The sequence below is a fragment of the Neovison vison genome, chromosome 9 (assembly GCF_020171115.1).
Source record: "Neovison vison isolate M4711 chromosome 9, ASM_NN_V1, whole genome shotgun sequence".
Taxonomy (NCBI): Eukaryota; Metazoa; Chordata; class Mammalia; order Carnivora; family Mustelidae; genus Neogale; species Neogale vison.
Window position 1 is genome coordinate 88,211,588 of NC_058099.1, and position 13,945 is coordinate 88,225,532.

At 40.8% G+C, this 13,945-nt stretch overlaps 1 protein-coding gene across 6 annotated transcripts in view; it reads right to left on the bottom strand.

Moving 5' to 3' along the window:
• TMC1 (transmembrane channel like 1) overlaps positions 1-13,945 on the bottom strand; it is a 385,033-nt gene that overhangs the window by 58,529 nt on the left and 312,559 nt on the right. For all 6 annotated transcript variants that reach the window (XM_044265894.1, XM_044265893.1, XM_044265895.1 and 3 more), the window contains 3 exons: positions 12,166-12,247; positions 3,083-3,189; positions 207-305 (listed from right to left, as the gene is read on the bottom strand). In XM_044265894.1, coding sequence (XP_044121829.1) covers positions 207-305; positions 3,083-3,189; positions 12,166-12,247 — 288 coding nt within the window. The remainder of the gene's footprint in view (positions 1-206; positions 306-3,082; positions 3,190-12,165; positions 12,248-13,945) is intronic.

Sequence of the window (13,945 nt, forward strand, 5' to 3'; positions counted from 1 at the left end):
TCCTTCCTACCTCCCTGTCGGCCCCCACCACCACACCTTCTTCCTTTCCTTCATCCTTTCCTGCTTTTTGTTTGTTTGTTTGTTTTAGCAGGGGCAGGGACAAATCTCTTTAGACCTTCAACCAGGCCAGAAGAAGAGGCCATGGGGTTTCAGAGAGTTAGCAAAAATCCATCCTCCTACCACCACAGCTGTGTGCAGACACTTACGTTGAAGTCGTACAACACACCAAAGTTAGCCGCAGATGCCTCTTCAGCTCTGGGAACTGTCTTCCTAGGTAAACTGCCATATGGCAAACCCCAGAGGTACTATACAGAGAAGCAAAGAAGGCAGTTAATAATTGGAAACAAAGTCTGAGCCACACATGTGATCACAAATGGTTTTGTTTAAAAGCACTTCTTACACATTTTCATGGCGACTCTGTGGGTCTCCACGTGGGGTCCCATTCTCTGGGAATCGACTACTAAATCCAGAGTGAAGAACAAAGGCAGTGCTAAGAGCTCTGCATGCTGAGCTCAGTGGACCACCAGCAGTTGGCCAACCACATTGCCCAGAGGCTTGCTGAGAAGCCCCACTACCCACCACCACCTCCAAACTGGTCTTTCTTAAGGGGAGGTCTGGAGAGGAGAACAGAGGCCTCTGGGGAAACTAGAGTGTTCAAAAAACCAACAACACAACGACAACAAAAAACACATACTACCCACATCTTCCTATGGGGCTACCTCCTAGGGGTGGAGGTGGAGGGAGATTCTGTCCTTCATGTTAAGGAAGAGAAGACTCAAGGGAATCGCTCATCAGTTTAAGGGTGTCAAACAGGATGAAAGATTGCACCCTCATTATATTTGCTTTACCACTAATTCAGGTTTACTGCCTTCATCTGATGCTACCAGACTCAAAGAGGAGTTATTAGAGGCAGAGCCAATAGGGGAGAGAGCAAGAACAAGGCTCCAGCAGGTGTCTTGGTGAGAACTGGAGAAAGCAGCCCTCTAGCCCTGGGGCAGATGCCACTTCTTGTGTAACATGAAAACTTTCCTTCCCTTGGGCTGGAGGTGGAGGATGAATGTGGCTGGAAGCCTGGGTGCCAAGCCTGCCTGGGCAAGGGCTGGAAATCAACCCCTCCTTCTACTCTCCGCACAAGAGGCACGGGTTTCATGGAAGCTTTTTGGCTTCCTAAGATTGAGCAGAGCAGAAGGTGGGCCCTATCCATGCTGTCTCACCCCAAAGTGGGGGGCCACAAAGGACAAAGAAGATTAAGGTCTCAGGCTTGCCCAGTGACACAGGAACTTTGGGCAAAAGGGCATCTGCCTAGAAGTTATGCTGAACCAGGCTGGTGGGAGCAAGCAAAGGCAAAATGGAGCTTTGAGCTCCAGGGAAGGGACCAGCCTTGGCCTCTGGTGTTGCTGCAAAAATAGCATGTCCTCTTTTGTTCTTTTGCTGGAGCTGGGAACCATTGCCTGGAAAATAAGATCCCTCTCAGCACCTTACACAAACCTGTAAGACAGCATCCAAAAGACAATATGCTTCTTCGTTCTAGGACTATATTCCATCAGACACAGACTGGCTCCCTGCCCTCTCTCTCAGGCATTCTGTAATCTCCTAGAGGTGGAGCAAACCAGCCACAACCTTCCATTTCCATGGAGGCTGTGCGGTGTAGGGCAATGAGCAAGCGTGGCTCACAGAACTTCAGAGACCCTGAGTCTGACACTACAGGGCATCATGATAGCCAGTGAAGGAGTTTCAGGGTTCCTTAGAGAGGTGAGCAGAAAGAAAGCTGGGGTTAATTTGAAGGTGATGACATGCATTCTGCCTCGCTATCTGAAGTTTTCACTTGAGAGATGAACTCTACAGGACTTCTGATCTGCGTCCACGGTCTCCTAGCCCTAGAACCTTCCGAATTACTTCAGGGATTCTAAAACTAATGGATTAGGTTGCAAAATCTTGGGACGAAGGGTGCAATCATGGTACTACACCCAGAACAGCATTAAAAAAAAACCTCACTCTGGGATACGAGTTAAGCCCAATAAGCAATGTGTGACTCTGTTTCCACAGTTGTAAATGGGGAAAGAAAACTCTTCTATAGTCTACATTGTGAATTTGTTGTGAGGCTCAGGAAATAAAAGAAGTGAAAGTGGTTTTGCGCTATTAAAAGCTAAAACTTGTCATGAATGTAGGGAATTATACCCGTGGGGAGGCTTGATACAGAAACTGGCCCTGATTCAAAACCGTGAGGGTAACAAGTCCCTCAAAACACTTAGTTTTGGCTGTGGGCAATGCTATTCTGAACAAACTGGCTTTGAAATGATGGTACCTGAAAAGACCCTTTGTAGCTTGAGTAAAGCCTAACCTGCCTTTTGTACAAGTAAGCACCCAGTGGTCAGAGTCCTTTAACTTCTTATGGATAAAGGCTCCAACCACAGTCTTGCTTCTTGGCCTTTGTTGATGGACTCTTCCCACCACCCCTCATGCCCCCTTTTAACTCAGGGCTTTGCCTTATTCTTCAGTCTGGAAGCACCATCTGTTTTCCTCTCCTCCCTGCCCTTGATCCTAAAAGACCCCTACCCTACTGTGTATGCGTACCTGTGTGTGGGTTGGGAGGGGGGAGGGCTGGTTTATCTCATTTTACATCCGGAAAAAATTGCTCACTTTGTGTTTCTTTGGATATAAAAGCTAAATGTCCTGAGTTGCCCTAAGATGTTTTTCAAAGCAAACTTGGCAAAATAAATACAATTCACAAGGTGTGAAAGCCTTCCTTTTGAGCAATTAACATTTGAGCACAGAGACCATCTTGGGAATCTGATAGAAGCCATGAACCATTCCACATAAAAATGTATGTTTAAACATTCACACGGCATTTTACGTATGATTTCAGGAGGCTCATCTACCCTCCAGAGCAAGGATTAGGATCTTTGGCCCATGGGTACCATTTTGAAGATGAACCTTGTTGCAAGCACTAGGACTCCCAAGAGCGGGTATTGGCCAGTTAATCATGCTATTCTTCGAAAGAGAAAAGAAATTTTCTAGGACGGTGATCACATTTTAGCTTTTTATTTTGGGGGGGGGGGTAGATGGAAAGTCCAATTCTTACCTCTGGCAACATGATGAGGCTGAACGTCAGGATGAAGAGAACCATGTTTACCCCATACATCCATCTCAAGAAGAGGAAGTATGAGGCCACGGAGGAGCCAAACTGACCTGTCAAAGAGAACATGAAAAGGCTGGAAGGCAGGTCAGCACCAAGCAAGACAAAAGCCGTGTCTTGGTGCTTTCAAAAATTAATCTGCTGGGACGCCTGGGTGGCTCAGTTAGTTAAGCAGCTGCCTTCGGCTCAGGTCATGATCCCAGAGTCCTGGGATCAAGTCCCACATCGGGCTCCTTGCTCGGCAGGGAGCCTGCTTCTCCCTCTGCCTCTGCCTGCCTCTCTGTCTGCCTGTGCTCGCTCGCTCTCCGTCTCTGACAAATAAATAAATAAAATCTTTAACAAAAAAAAAAAAAAATTAATCTGCTTATCCCAACACACTGGCCCTTTCCACATTGACGGTCTTCAGCAGTCTGTTTCTATCCAGGAAAAGAAAATGTTACTGGTAATGGAAGTGCTCCCTACTAGGTAGACACAGTTGCATAGAATGACTGTGACCTACACCTTCAGAGCCTACCCAAGGGAGAGCTGCCTGGGGCTTAGCAGCTAGGATTGCTAGTTGAAGAGCCCATTTTATTCCCAGAGGTAATAAGTGAATATTGTTAAGTGAGTGAATACCTTAAAGTGATTACAAGACCTGCCAGCAGTTAGCCACTGTTATGGTTATAATCACTATACTTGTGCCTCCCTTCTCTCAGGCAACAATGCCCTTCTCCAAGGCCTTTCCATATCCTTCAGGGACAGCTCCCCTGCAGACCCTCCAGGGCTATTTGTGTGTGCGTCACTGCCATGTTTTAGATACCACGTAGGAGCTGAAGTTCATTCCCTCACTCTTCACATATTTAAAGTATCTTCTGCCAGGAATTATCTTAGATGCGAAACATGACGTCACAGGGTTATCACCCTAATGCAACTTACATTTTAGTGAGGTATGGAAACAACAGAGAGGCAGGAATTTTAAAAACAAATAAATAAAATATGTGTCTATTTATCATTAATATATATGCTACATTCTATTATATATATTAAATGTATGTACAGTATATGTCATATTATACACTATATATGCATATTCATATACATTGTATAGTATCTGTATTTTGTAGGATATATCATATGCATGTAGCACATATAGGATACATATGTATTATATATATAATCACATACAATTGCAGTATTGTAATAATTATAAATGTATGTAATTATTATAACCAGATGGGTCCTAGAGAAAGGAGGTAAAATATTGAGAGCGTTGCTTTCAATTAGCTCGCTGAGAAAGGTGTATTAGGGCAACATCTAAGCAGTTGTCTCAAGCTGGACAAAGAGGAAGCAAAGCCCCGGCTGGGGAAGAGCAGTTCAAGTGGAGGAAAAGAGCGAGAACAAGTATCTGGACACAGGCAAGAGCTCAGGACAGTTGAGGAACAAACCGAAGGGCTATGTGCTTGGAGCCCTATAAACAAGGGAAAGCGGTAACAGATGATGATGAAGAGACAAGCCAAAGCACACTGCATAGGGCCTCCTAAGAACAGGTAAGAAGTGAGACTTTTATTTTAAATTGTTGAGAAAGTCACCCAACAGGTGTTAAGTAGCTGGGTGGTGGGGGGGCATAGAATGGGACCTTTAAATTCTTTCCAGCGTTGGGAAATGAATTGGGAGGGGACAGGGAAGAATGTGCCATCAACCTGCACATGCCCCAGGGGAAAGTGATCTGTCCAAATGGTATTTATGAGAAAAAAAATTTTTAAGTTTTTTTTTTTAATTTGACAGACAGAGATCACAAGTAGGCAGAGAGGCAGGCAGAGAGAGGAGGAGGAAGCAGGCTCCCTGCTGAGCAGAGAGGCCGATGCGGGGCTCGATCCCAGGACCCCGGGATCATGACCTGAGCTGAAGGCAGAGGCTTAACCCACTGAGCCACCCAGGCGCCCCACGAGAAAAAATTTTTAAAAATGTATCTTAAATCAGAGAATGGAAGAGGAAGAAAGATCAGAAATTTGGAGTCTCAGGTTGAGATTTCATCTGATAACAAAAGCCACACTTTTTCTTTGATTATCACTTAAAGTTCCACATCAAGTAGCTAGTTTTCTTCCCAATTTCCAATGCCCCTATGCAGTTGCCCAAGAAGAAATGATGAACACCCACAGCCACCCACCCCATCAGGCCCTTTTTCCTGACTCATTCAGCAAAACACATCCAGGGACCAATGGCTTTCTTGGGCCTCTAGCTTTGCAGCGTCATCAGTAGGGAAACATTATTGCAGAAAGGGGGAGGCTCAGGTGAAGCAAATTCCAGTCTCTGCTTAGTAAGATAAGGCTGAGCTCACACGAGAGTCATGCTTCCCTTTCTGAAACTCAGGTCTATTCTCTAGGACCTGCCTTGCCTCTTCCCAAAGCACAGTGACCGTTTTTATAGGAACTTTAAAAGAAAAAAAAAAGTCAGCATGTAAATGGACATTTAAAAAAAATCAATTATTATCTAATCTGAATGTTTGGATCCATTTCCCTTTGTAGAGAGAAGCAGAGTTCTACTGGATTTCTAAAAGCGTGTGGTTTTGATAAACATGCCCACAGGAGCTGTAACCCGATGCACAGGTCCATCTGCAGAAAAGCTGCGCAGATCTGCCCTTCCCAGGACATCTGATCATCCACCTGGCTCCCACTGATTTCAGATCATCTCAGGGCCGTTATCTATGTTCTCTGGTAACAACCGCCCAAGCCCCGCCACAGCCGGGTTCACTTGTCATGTTTTATTGAAGGCAGTAGACTTCCTGCTTGCTAGTCATTATAGCTACTCATTAACTGAAGAAGGAACTTAGCCTCTAGGTATCTGGAGCAAGTTTTTCCTAAAACACCCAGATCTTCTGGTATAGAGTCCCAAGCACAGGGTGCTGACTCATCCTTTCCTCTTTCCCCCATCCCTCTATCTTTACCTCCCTCCCTCCCTTCCCTCCTTCCTTCTTAAAGTTCTACTCTTCTCACTGGCATCTACCACCCACCTTCTCTCAGCCTCCATGCACAACCCTAGCAAATAAATTTCTTAAATTGAATACAGAGTACAAATATACCTAAAGGCAAAAAAGAGAAGCAAATTATAATGCTTCCGAAAGTATCCCCTCCCCCAGATATAATCTATATTCATTATGCATGAAATATACTTTAGATTCCAAAGCTTTCAAGCTCCATTTTTTCACAACTATTTTATTGGAAGTAGAGAAGGAACCATTAAGCAGCCCCCCTTCCTTGTTTATTTTTTTTACACAATCCTAAGTCTAAAGGAAATGAATTTCAGGAAAACAAATTTCATTAAAAGTAGTGATTGTACAAATGACCCAGACACAGGTCAAAAAGACCAAGAAATCCAGAAGATGTTGTTCCTTCTATAGAACATCTATCAAGGGCAGAGGACAGACATCAGTAACAAAAGAAAGATTGAGAAGGAAAGAACACAAATCAACTGGTTGGCATCCAAGCTCCACAGGACCTTTCCCTGTCTCAATACAAAAATAAAAAAGGAGAAATCTTTCCTCTTCATATCCATTTATCCTAGTGGTTTTGTCTGATCAGAGGTAGGTGGCTAAATCTGGTGTTGACTGAAAAGAGAAACCTTCCTAAAGTGTAGCTAAGAAATCATAATTAAAAAAAAGAACAGTCATTCCATGTGCTTAGTCTCCTAGATTAAATTGTTTTACTCTTGTAAAGAACAGGAATGGGGAGGGACGCCTGGGTGGCTCAATGGGTTAAAGCCCCTGCCTTCGGCTCAGGTCATAATTCCAGGGTCCTGGGACAGAGCCCCACGCCGGGCTCTCTGCTAGGCGGGGAGCCTGCTTACTCCTTTCTCTGTGCCTGCCTCTCTGCCTACTTGTGATCTCTGTCTGTCAAATAAATAAATAAATGAATCTTTAAAAAAAAAAATGAACAGGAATGGGTAGTAGTAGTAGTAGTAGTAGTAGTAACAGCTGACATATGTTGCTGGTCAATTATGCATAAACTTCGATTACTGTAAACTTCGTCAGCTCATTTTATTGCTCCTAGAACCCAGTAAGGTTAAGTGTTATTAGTCCCACTGTGTGGATGGGGAACCAAAAACAAACACAGTTTTTGACTGAACCAAGACTTGACTAATGACAGCAACAGCTAACATTTAATGCATTTTGTTTCAGTACTTATTTTGATCTTGTGTATTAATTCCTTTAGTCATCACGGAATTCCTGCAAGAAGAGAACTCCTATACTCTCACTGTACAGAGACTTAGGCCCATGGGTTACACAACTAGTAAATGATGGAGCCAGGGTTACATAGGGAGTTACGTAGTGATGGGTAGTCAACGATGGAGCCAGGCTCTAAACTAGGCAGCCTTGATCTGTAGGTGTTCGACTCCAAATCCAGATCTCTCTTAACCATGGTGGTATACTGCTACTCAAGTAGAATTGTAATAACACTATTATAAATTTTTTAAAAAAACCTAGAATATACGGAGTAAATAAGCCATGAATGTGTATGCCTGAAAAAACACAGGCAATTTCCACCGATCAGCTAAGGCCATTCACATTCATAAATTGGAACAGTGCCTAGAAATGACAAATTCTTTTTTTCTTTAATCTGACTAATAAATTCTGTTTCCATAATGAATTATTAATATAGTAACAGAGTCCTTGGTACATATTTGAGTGAGGCCTTTTAAGCTTATGCAATATTCTTGTTGCTGAATTTCCTTGCATTTCTTTTAAACTAAGGTTAAAGTTTCACCTCTCCCTTTGGTTATTTATTATTAAGGCAAAGTAATTTATAGTCTGTCATCATGTATAATTTCCTCTTGAACAGATGGGTAATAAGACAGGCAGACAAATATGAGCATTTCTAAATGGGAAAAAAAAAAGACCAATTTAATCACCTGCTGTATGAACACAGTATAAATACCATCTCATTAGGCTAGGACATGAAGCATAGTTTCTTTCGAACTGTTCTAGGGGAGTTAAATGTGGCAAATTTGATTTCCATTTTCTGCAGCTCTGAGGCCTATAGGGAAACATGAAGACATGAAACTTGAAGAAACTCTGTTCTTAGGGTTGTCTATCTACAGATCTTTCCGGTCTGAAAAATACGTCACTAACACCTTATTTTAATGCCATACTTTACTATTAGGAAGAAGTAGATTTCACTTCTGAGAAAGACTTGTAATCTCCAGATTGAAGGACATTCCATGATTTAATCCATGGTTTTGATAATAATTCTGGAGTCACAATGGATACAGACTATATTTCCTGGGAGTACAAATACACAGCTTTTTCAGCAAAATATGTAATACAATGTAGTTAATATGGTGTATCCTTGTAGGTAATCCTGGGGTTCTTAGCATGGCCTCTTCTTCACAAGGCCGACATCACAGTAAAATTCAACAGCAGCCCCATGTGAAGTAGAATTTCACAGCATCCCTTTGTGGCAGGAATGACCAAATCTATTTTTGATGTGAAAAACAAAAACAAAAACAAAAACAAAAAACCACCTGGGGTCCTTAAGTAACTATCTAGTCCATACTCACAAAGGAATCCAGGCCTTACTGGAATCAAGATAGGATCAAGCATGAGTTTTAGACGTAAGCTCCCCTCTCCATTCTGCCAATTATTAGAGTTTTATGAAAACTCAGAGAAGGCTGGCAATTTGGGACTCTCTTAAAACCACACTTAAAAAAATACTTGTTTAGTATTATCTAGAGATTGAGCAGAGAATGAGGGCAAATGGATTAGAAAGACTCTGGAATGGAACTTAGCTGCTCCTGTTTTAAACATGCCTCTGACCACAATCTGAAATTTCTTCATGATTTAATTCCTTCTACTTTCTGACCTGTCTTCCCCACCCACATGCATATTAACATAACTGGATGTGAGATCGAGCCTTGACTGTCCTTTTCATCACGGCATGCCCAGTGCCTGGAAACAGGCCAAATAATGGCAGGTACTCCTGAATATTTGCTCAATTAATCAGTCCAGCCAAGTTTATTTTGAAGATTAAATAAGGTATTATGTTAGATTATTCTGACTTTCAAAAGGAATATAATAGTATTTCTGAAACTTCTGTAGGATTAAATGGTCATTTCTGTAAGGGAAAAGTATTGGTGTTATTTTATAATATGAAATATGTATTTTATAAATAGGGTACATATTTAATCTACTTTCTAAGAAGAACTAGTGGAGAAGGTAAATTATGCAGGCCTCAGTCGCTGTAAGTCTCTTTTTCATTTAACCATTTAAATTATTTATCACTCAAAAGTATAAAGAACTTCATCTGCTTACATATAAATCTCAAGCTGATTGTAACTTATAAATCATAGAATGTTAGGTTGGAAATTGCCTTGCATAGTAACCAATTAAGCCCCAAATTTGGGGGAAGCTCCAAATGTAGAAACAGAGGGCCCCAAGTATAAAAGGATTATCCATATTATAGAGCCAGTCAGGGGCAAAAGGACCTCAACCTTTAGAAAACTGATGGCATGCCCCATTTCTTTCCCAATTTCCATCTACTTCAGTTTCAAAGACCATCACAGATGCCTGCCTCCCCGTCCTCCATAGGGTCCTTCCTATGAGATGGCTGGTACAACCCAATCAACCCGATGACTTTACTAATACTAAGCCTCTTAGAGAGGCTTCCCGCTTGTCAACTACTACAATAGCCCAAAAGCATATGATGATTACCATTAAGATCATAATGCATTAAGCATCTTAGAGAAACTTAAGTACATAATTAAAGAAATAACTCATTCAAAATAAACACATGAGAAAAATGGGACACAATTCCCCAAATAAGATAATGATCAAGAAAATCTCTAACTGCTCATCCTGAGGCAGAAGGAAAAGTTTATAAAATCTTCCTTCAAGTAACAAACGAGTAAGCCCCATTGAGAAAAACCACAAGCTGTGGACTCAGACAGACTTCCTGACTTCTCAGCTCCTCCGGTAACTCATTCTGGGACCTTGATTTAACTGCGACTTGAAAATAGGAAGGATAAAGGGCACACTGTAGGCATGTTCGAGATTATATGAAGTGTCTGTAGGGTATCTAGGTGACACGTGAAGAGGGGTGGTTGTGGCCGTTGTTGGTGGAATAGAAAATAAGGATCAATTCTTCACAGTGAGGCAAAGCACTTTCTTCACAAAGGTGGAGAATTCAGGACAACCTAATCAAACCCAACATTGCATACGGAAGAGAAAATAATCCGCATCTGCTGGAGTGATCCAGCTGACTGTTCCAAATTTCCTGGAGGAAGAGGGGAGGAAGGAAGATAACTAAAAGTATAACTGAATGGCTCTTGATCTGTCTTTCCCTCAGTAACACACACGCTGGATGATGGTCATACTGTCACTCATTCCTGTGTGAGCTTCCTGGCAAGAAAAATAAGTCCATTGGTTTCTATCCCACTCAAGATAAACCACTGCAACACAGGTGGGCAGGACATTATTATTGAGACAAGCTAGACAATGGACCTTCCAAATAAATAATCTGCAAATACATATTTTAACTCTCATTATTACAAATTTCTTAGGCTACATCTCATGACTATCAAGATTCAACTCTGTCATCTCAAAGATGAACAGACCCAGGCCCAGATGACTGCCTCAGAGTTGAACAGCAAAGCAAAGAACCAAATCCAGAGTTCTTTCCACACAAATTGTATCAAGACCTTAATGTTCCAAATGTCTTTCTGTTCCTCAATGCCTCTCAAGGTACCACATTTGAGCTGCACGCTTGAAATTTAAGGATTCCACGGTGTCTGTTCTTCCCTGGTGGGTCTAAATTCTTTTTCACATTTCCTAGAATGGCAAACATTTGAAGGACATCTACTATTTAATTTTATTCAATGCATATTTATTAAAGTCAAGCAAATTTTAGGTCTGGTGATCCAGGAGTAAACCAAACCAAACCTCTGCTTTCGTAGTCTACCAGAAGAAGTAGACATAGAATAAAATGAAATAAAATTACATTTAAAAACTAAATTAAATATACAGTATTTTAGATAGCAAGTGTTACGGAGGAAAATAAAGCAATGACGGGGCGCAACAGCAATCTGTGGGAGGAAGTGCAATTAATTAACTGATGTATTTTTAATTCATTGCCACCTGATAATGAGAGACAGAAGACGGAGGAGAGGCACTCCTAAAACGTGCCCAATCATGTCCGCAAAATATCCATCCACTGTGTTATCTCTCCACGGAGCCTCCATTTCAATTATGCAATGCCACATTTAACCAGCAGGAAAACTTGCCTCCTGATCTGAGAAGTCAGGGAGGAAAATCAGATCCTAGTCAAAACCCTTAGAAACCAAAATATGGCAAGATCATGCTCAGAATTGCTTCAGATATTATCCCTTTTTCTTTATATTCTTTACTCTTCTCATATTCTTTATTCTTTTTGTGTTTTATTTTTTCCTTTATAGGTTTAAAAAATTCTTTATTACATTTACAATATTTTAAAAATTTTACTTGCCTTATTCTAAGCCTAGAGCACTGTCCTAAATGGGCTTTCGATGGAGTATATTCTGTACCCTAGAAATACCGTATCAAATGAAGGCACAATACGACATTCACGGCAAGTTCCTGGATGATGATTACTTATTCTACTTCAGATTTGAAAATGAGGCTTTAAGATTTCTTCATTCTTTTTAGACATTGTTCATTTTGATTACTGTCTCTCACAAGAATATGTATTTTCAATGTCATATTCATTGCCAATATAAAATCGCTGCCTTCCTCGTGATACATGACTCATTGTCATTGGACACAATACTGACTTCCCCATACAGAAGAGAAAAGGTCAGAATGAGAATACTTGGGTCTAACATAAAAAAGAAGAGCAGGGTCTCCAATGCTGTGACTGGGAAGTGCTCACAAATTTTCATACTAAACAAAGAAAATGTACAAAATGGTTATTTTTGTTTGTTTGTTTTCTTGTTTTTAACCTTCCCAATAGTATAGAAACTGAGAAAGGCATCTGGTAAGTTTATGAAACAACCTTCCCATCTAATGAGATCTCATGAGCACTTACTTTCAATCGCCTTGATTTTATTTTCCCAAGGGACGCAGGCAGCTTTGAAGTTTTCAAAATCACGAAGAAATTTTGCCCATTTCTGAAAAGAAAGCCAAATACAACAGTAAAACCCAGTCTCTTGTTTGCCAAGAGGTTTATCCTTCGCCCCCAACCCAAAATATCACAAGACAATGAGCTTGGAAAGATTTCTCTGGTGCCACATAATACTTTTTGTAAAAAGGGAAAACAATAGGTTTTACTTGCCTCCCTGCTCCTCACCCACCCCCACACCAATTCAATTAAAACAACTTTGATGCATCCCCTGTTTTATAGCAAATAGGCTGAGACAGATCTGTGTATTCTGCTCAAAAATAAGGGAGCAGGGACTGAGTTCGCACCCGGTATTAGGCGATCAGCAAATTGTATGTGTTTAATTAAATACTCATTCATTGCATGAAGAAACTGATGAAATATGAGTAAAACACAGCTCCTGCCTTGAAGGGCTGCTGGATCTACTAGAGGAAGCTGAACATAAACAAGAGACTTCAACACAGGATGGTTAAGTGTTACAACATAGGACAATTTTCATTCTGGTACAAGTAGAGCGGCTAATTAAATGGAAAGGCATAGTATCACAGAAAAGGGAGGAAGAGAAAGATTCACAGTTTTTATAAAAGACCTTCATTCCATTTTATTCCACAATGCTGGGTCATCCATGGTCAAGAGGACCACAAGGACCACATGGAAGAATGGGAATGGGGTGCATAACTTCACGTAAGTGTGCATTATCCTGAGATAATGCGTGAGATGGACAGGCATGTAGGCCCCAAATAACAGTGTGAGACACGTCTGAAGTTCAAAAGATTTGCCCAACTAGAGACAACCCAAATGCCCATCTACAAGAGAATGGATGAACAAATTGTGGTGCCTTCATACGATGGAGTACAACACACTGATAAAAATGAACTAGAGTGGCCACAACATGAATGTATCTTATGAATATCATATTGCATCAAAGAAGGCAGAAACAAAAGTATAAATATTATATGATTCTATTCATTTAAATGATAAGAACAGGCAAAATGAATCCCTCACATGTATCATAAATCTTTCTATCTCTATTTCCTATTTAAGATGTATGAATTTTATTCACAAAACCCCAGCATAGGGAAATGCATTTAGCTTACAAGTGGGGTAACAATTGTAAAGGGGGATGATAATGCCTGCATACCTACTTTGCTTTGAGAATTAAATATGATAACTTAATTGAAGGATTCAGTTCAGTGCTTTGCATATAGTATATACTAAATAAATGTTACTTTCTTTTCTATCTTTTCCAAGAATCTGTTTCTATTGGTATATCACTGACTTTTTTTTCTCATGTTCTACTCAATTTGTAGTTGACGTTCCTTATAGAGAAGAGGTATATGGCCTAAAACTTGTAGACATTTGAGAAAGAAACTTTAACCCAGAACCCCTTCACTACCAGGGAATAAAAATCAAAGGGACACAGTCTTTGCCATTTAGGGGTGAGAAAAATCACACAGGTAAGTCTTCTGCCATAAATCAATGTTTCTCAACTTATTTTTCATTTTAACTCCTTTAAGTAGTATTTTGGGGCTTTTTTATTTTCTGAATCACATCCTGCCCCAAATTTTATTACCATAGATAAACTGTGTATTTGCTTTATGTGTGTACATGTTTCATACATAGAAAATGTAAGACATTTTCCCTCTTTATAACAGAACCAATTTTTCTCCCTCCTGGAATCAATATGGCTGCCATTGAGAATGCATGG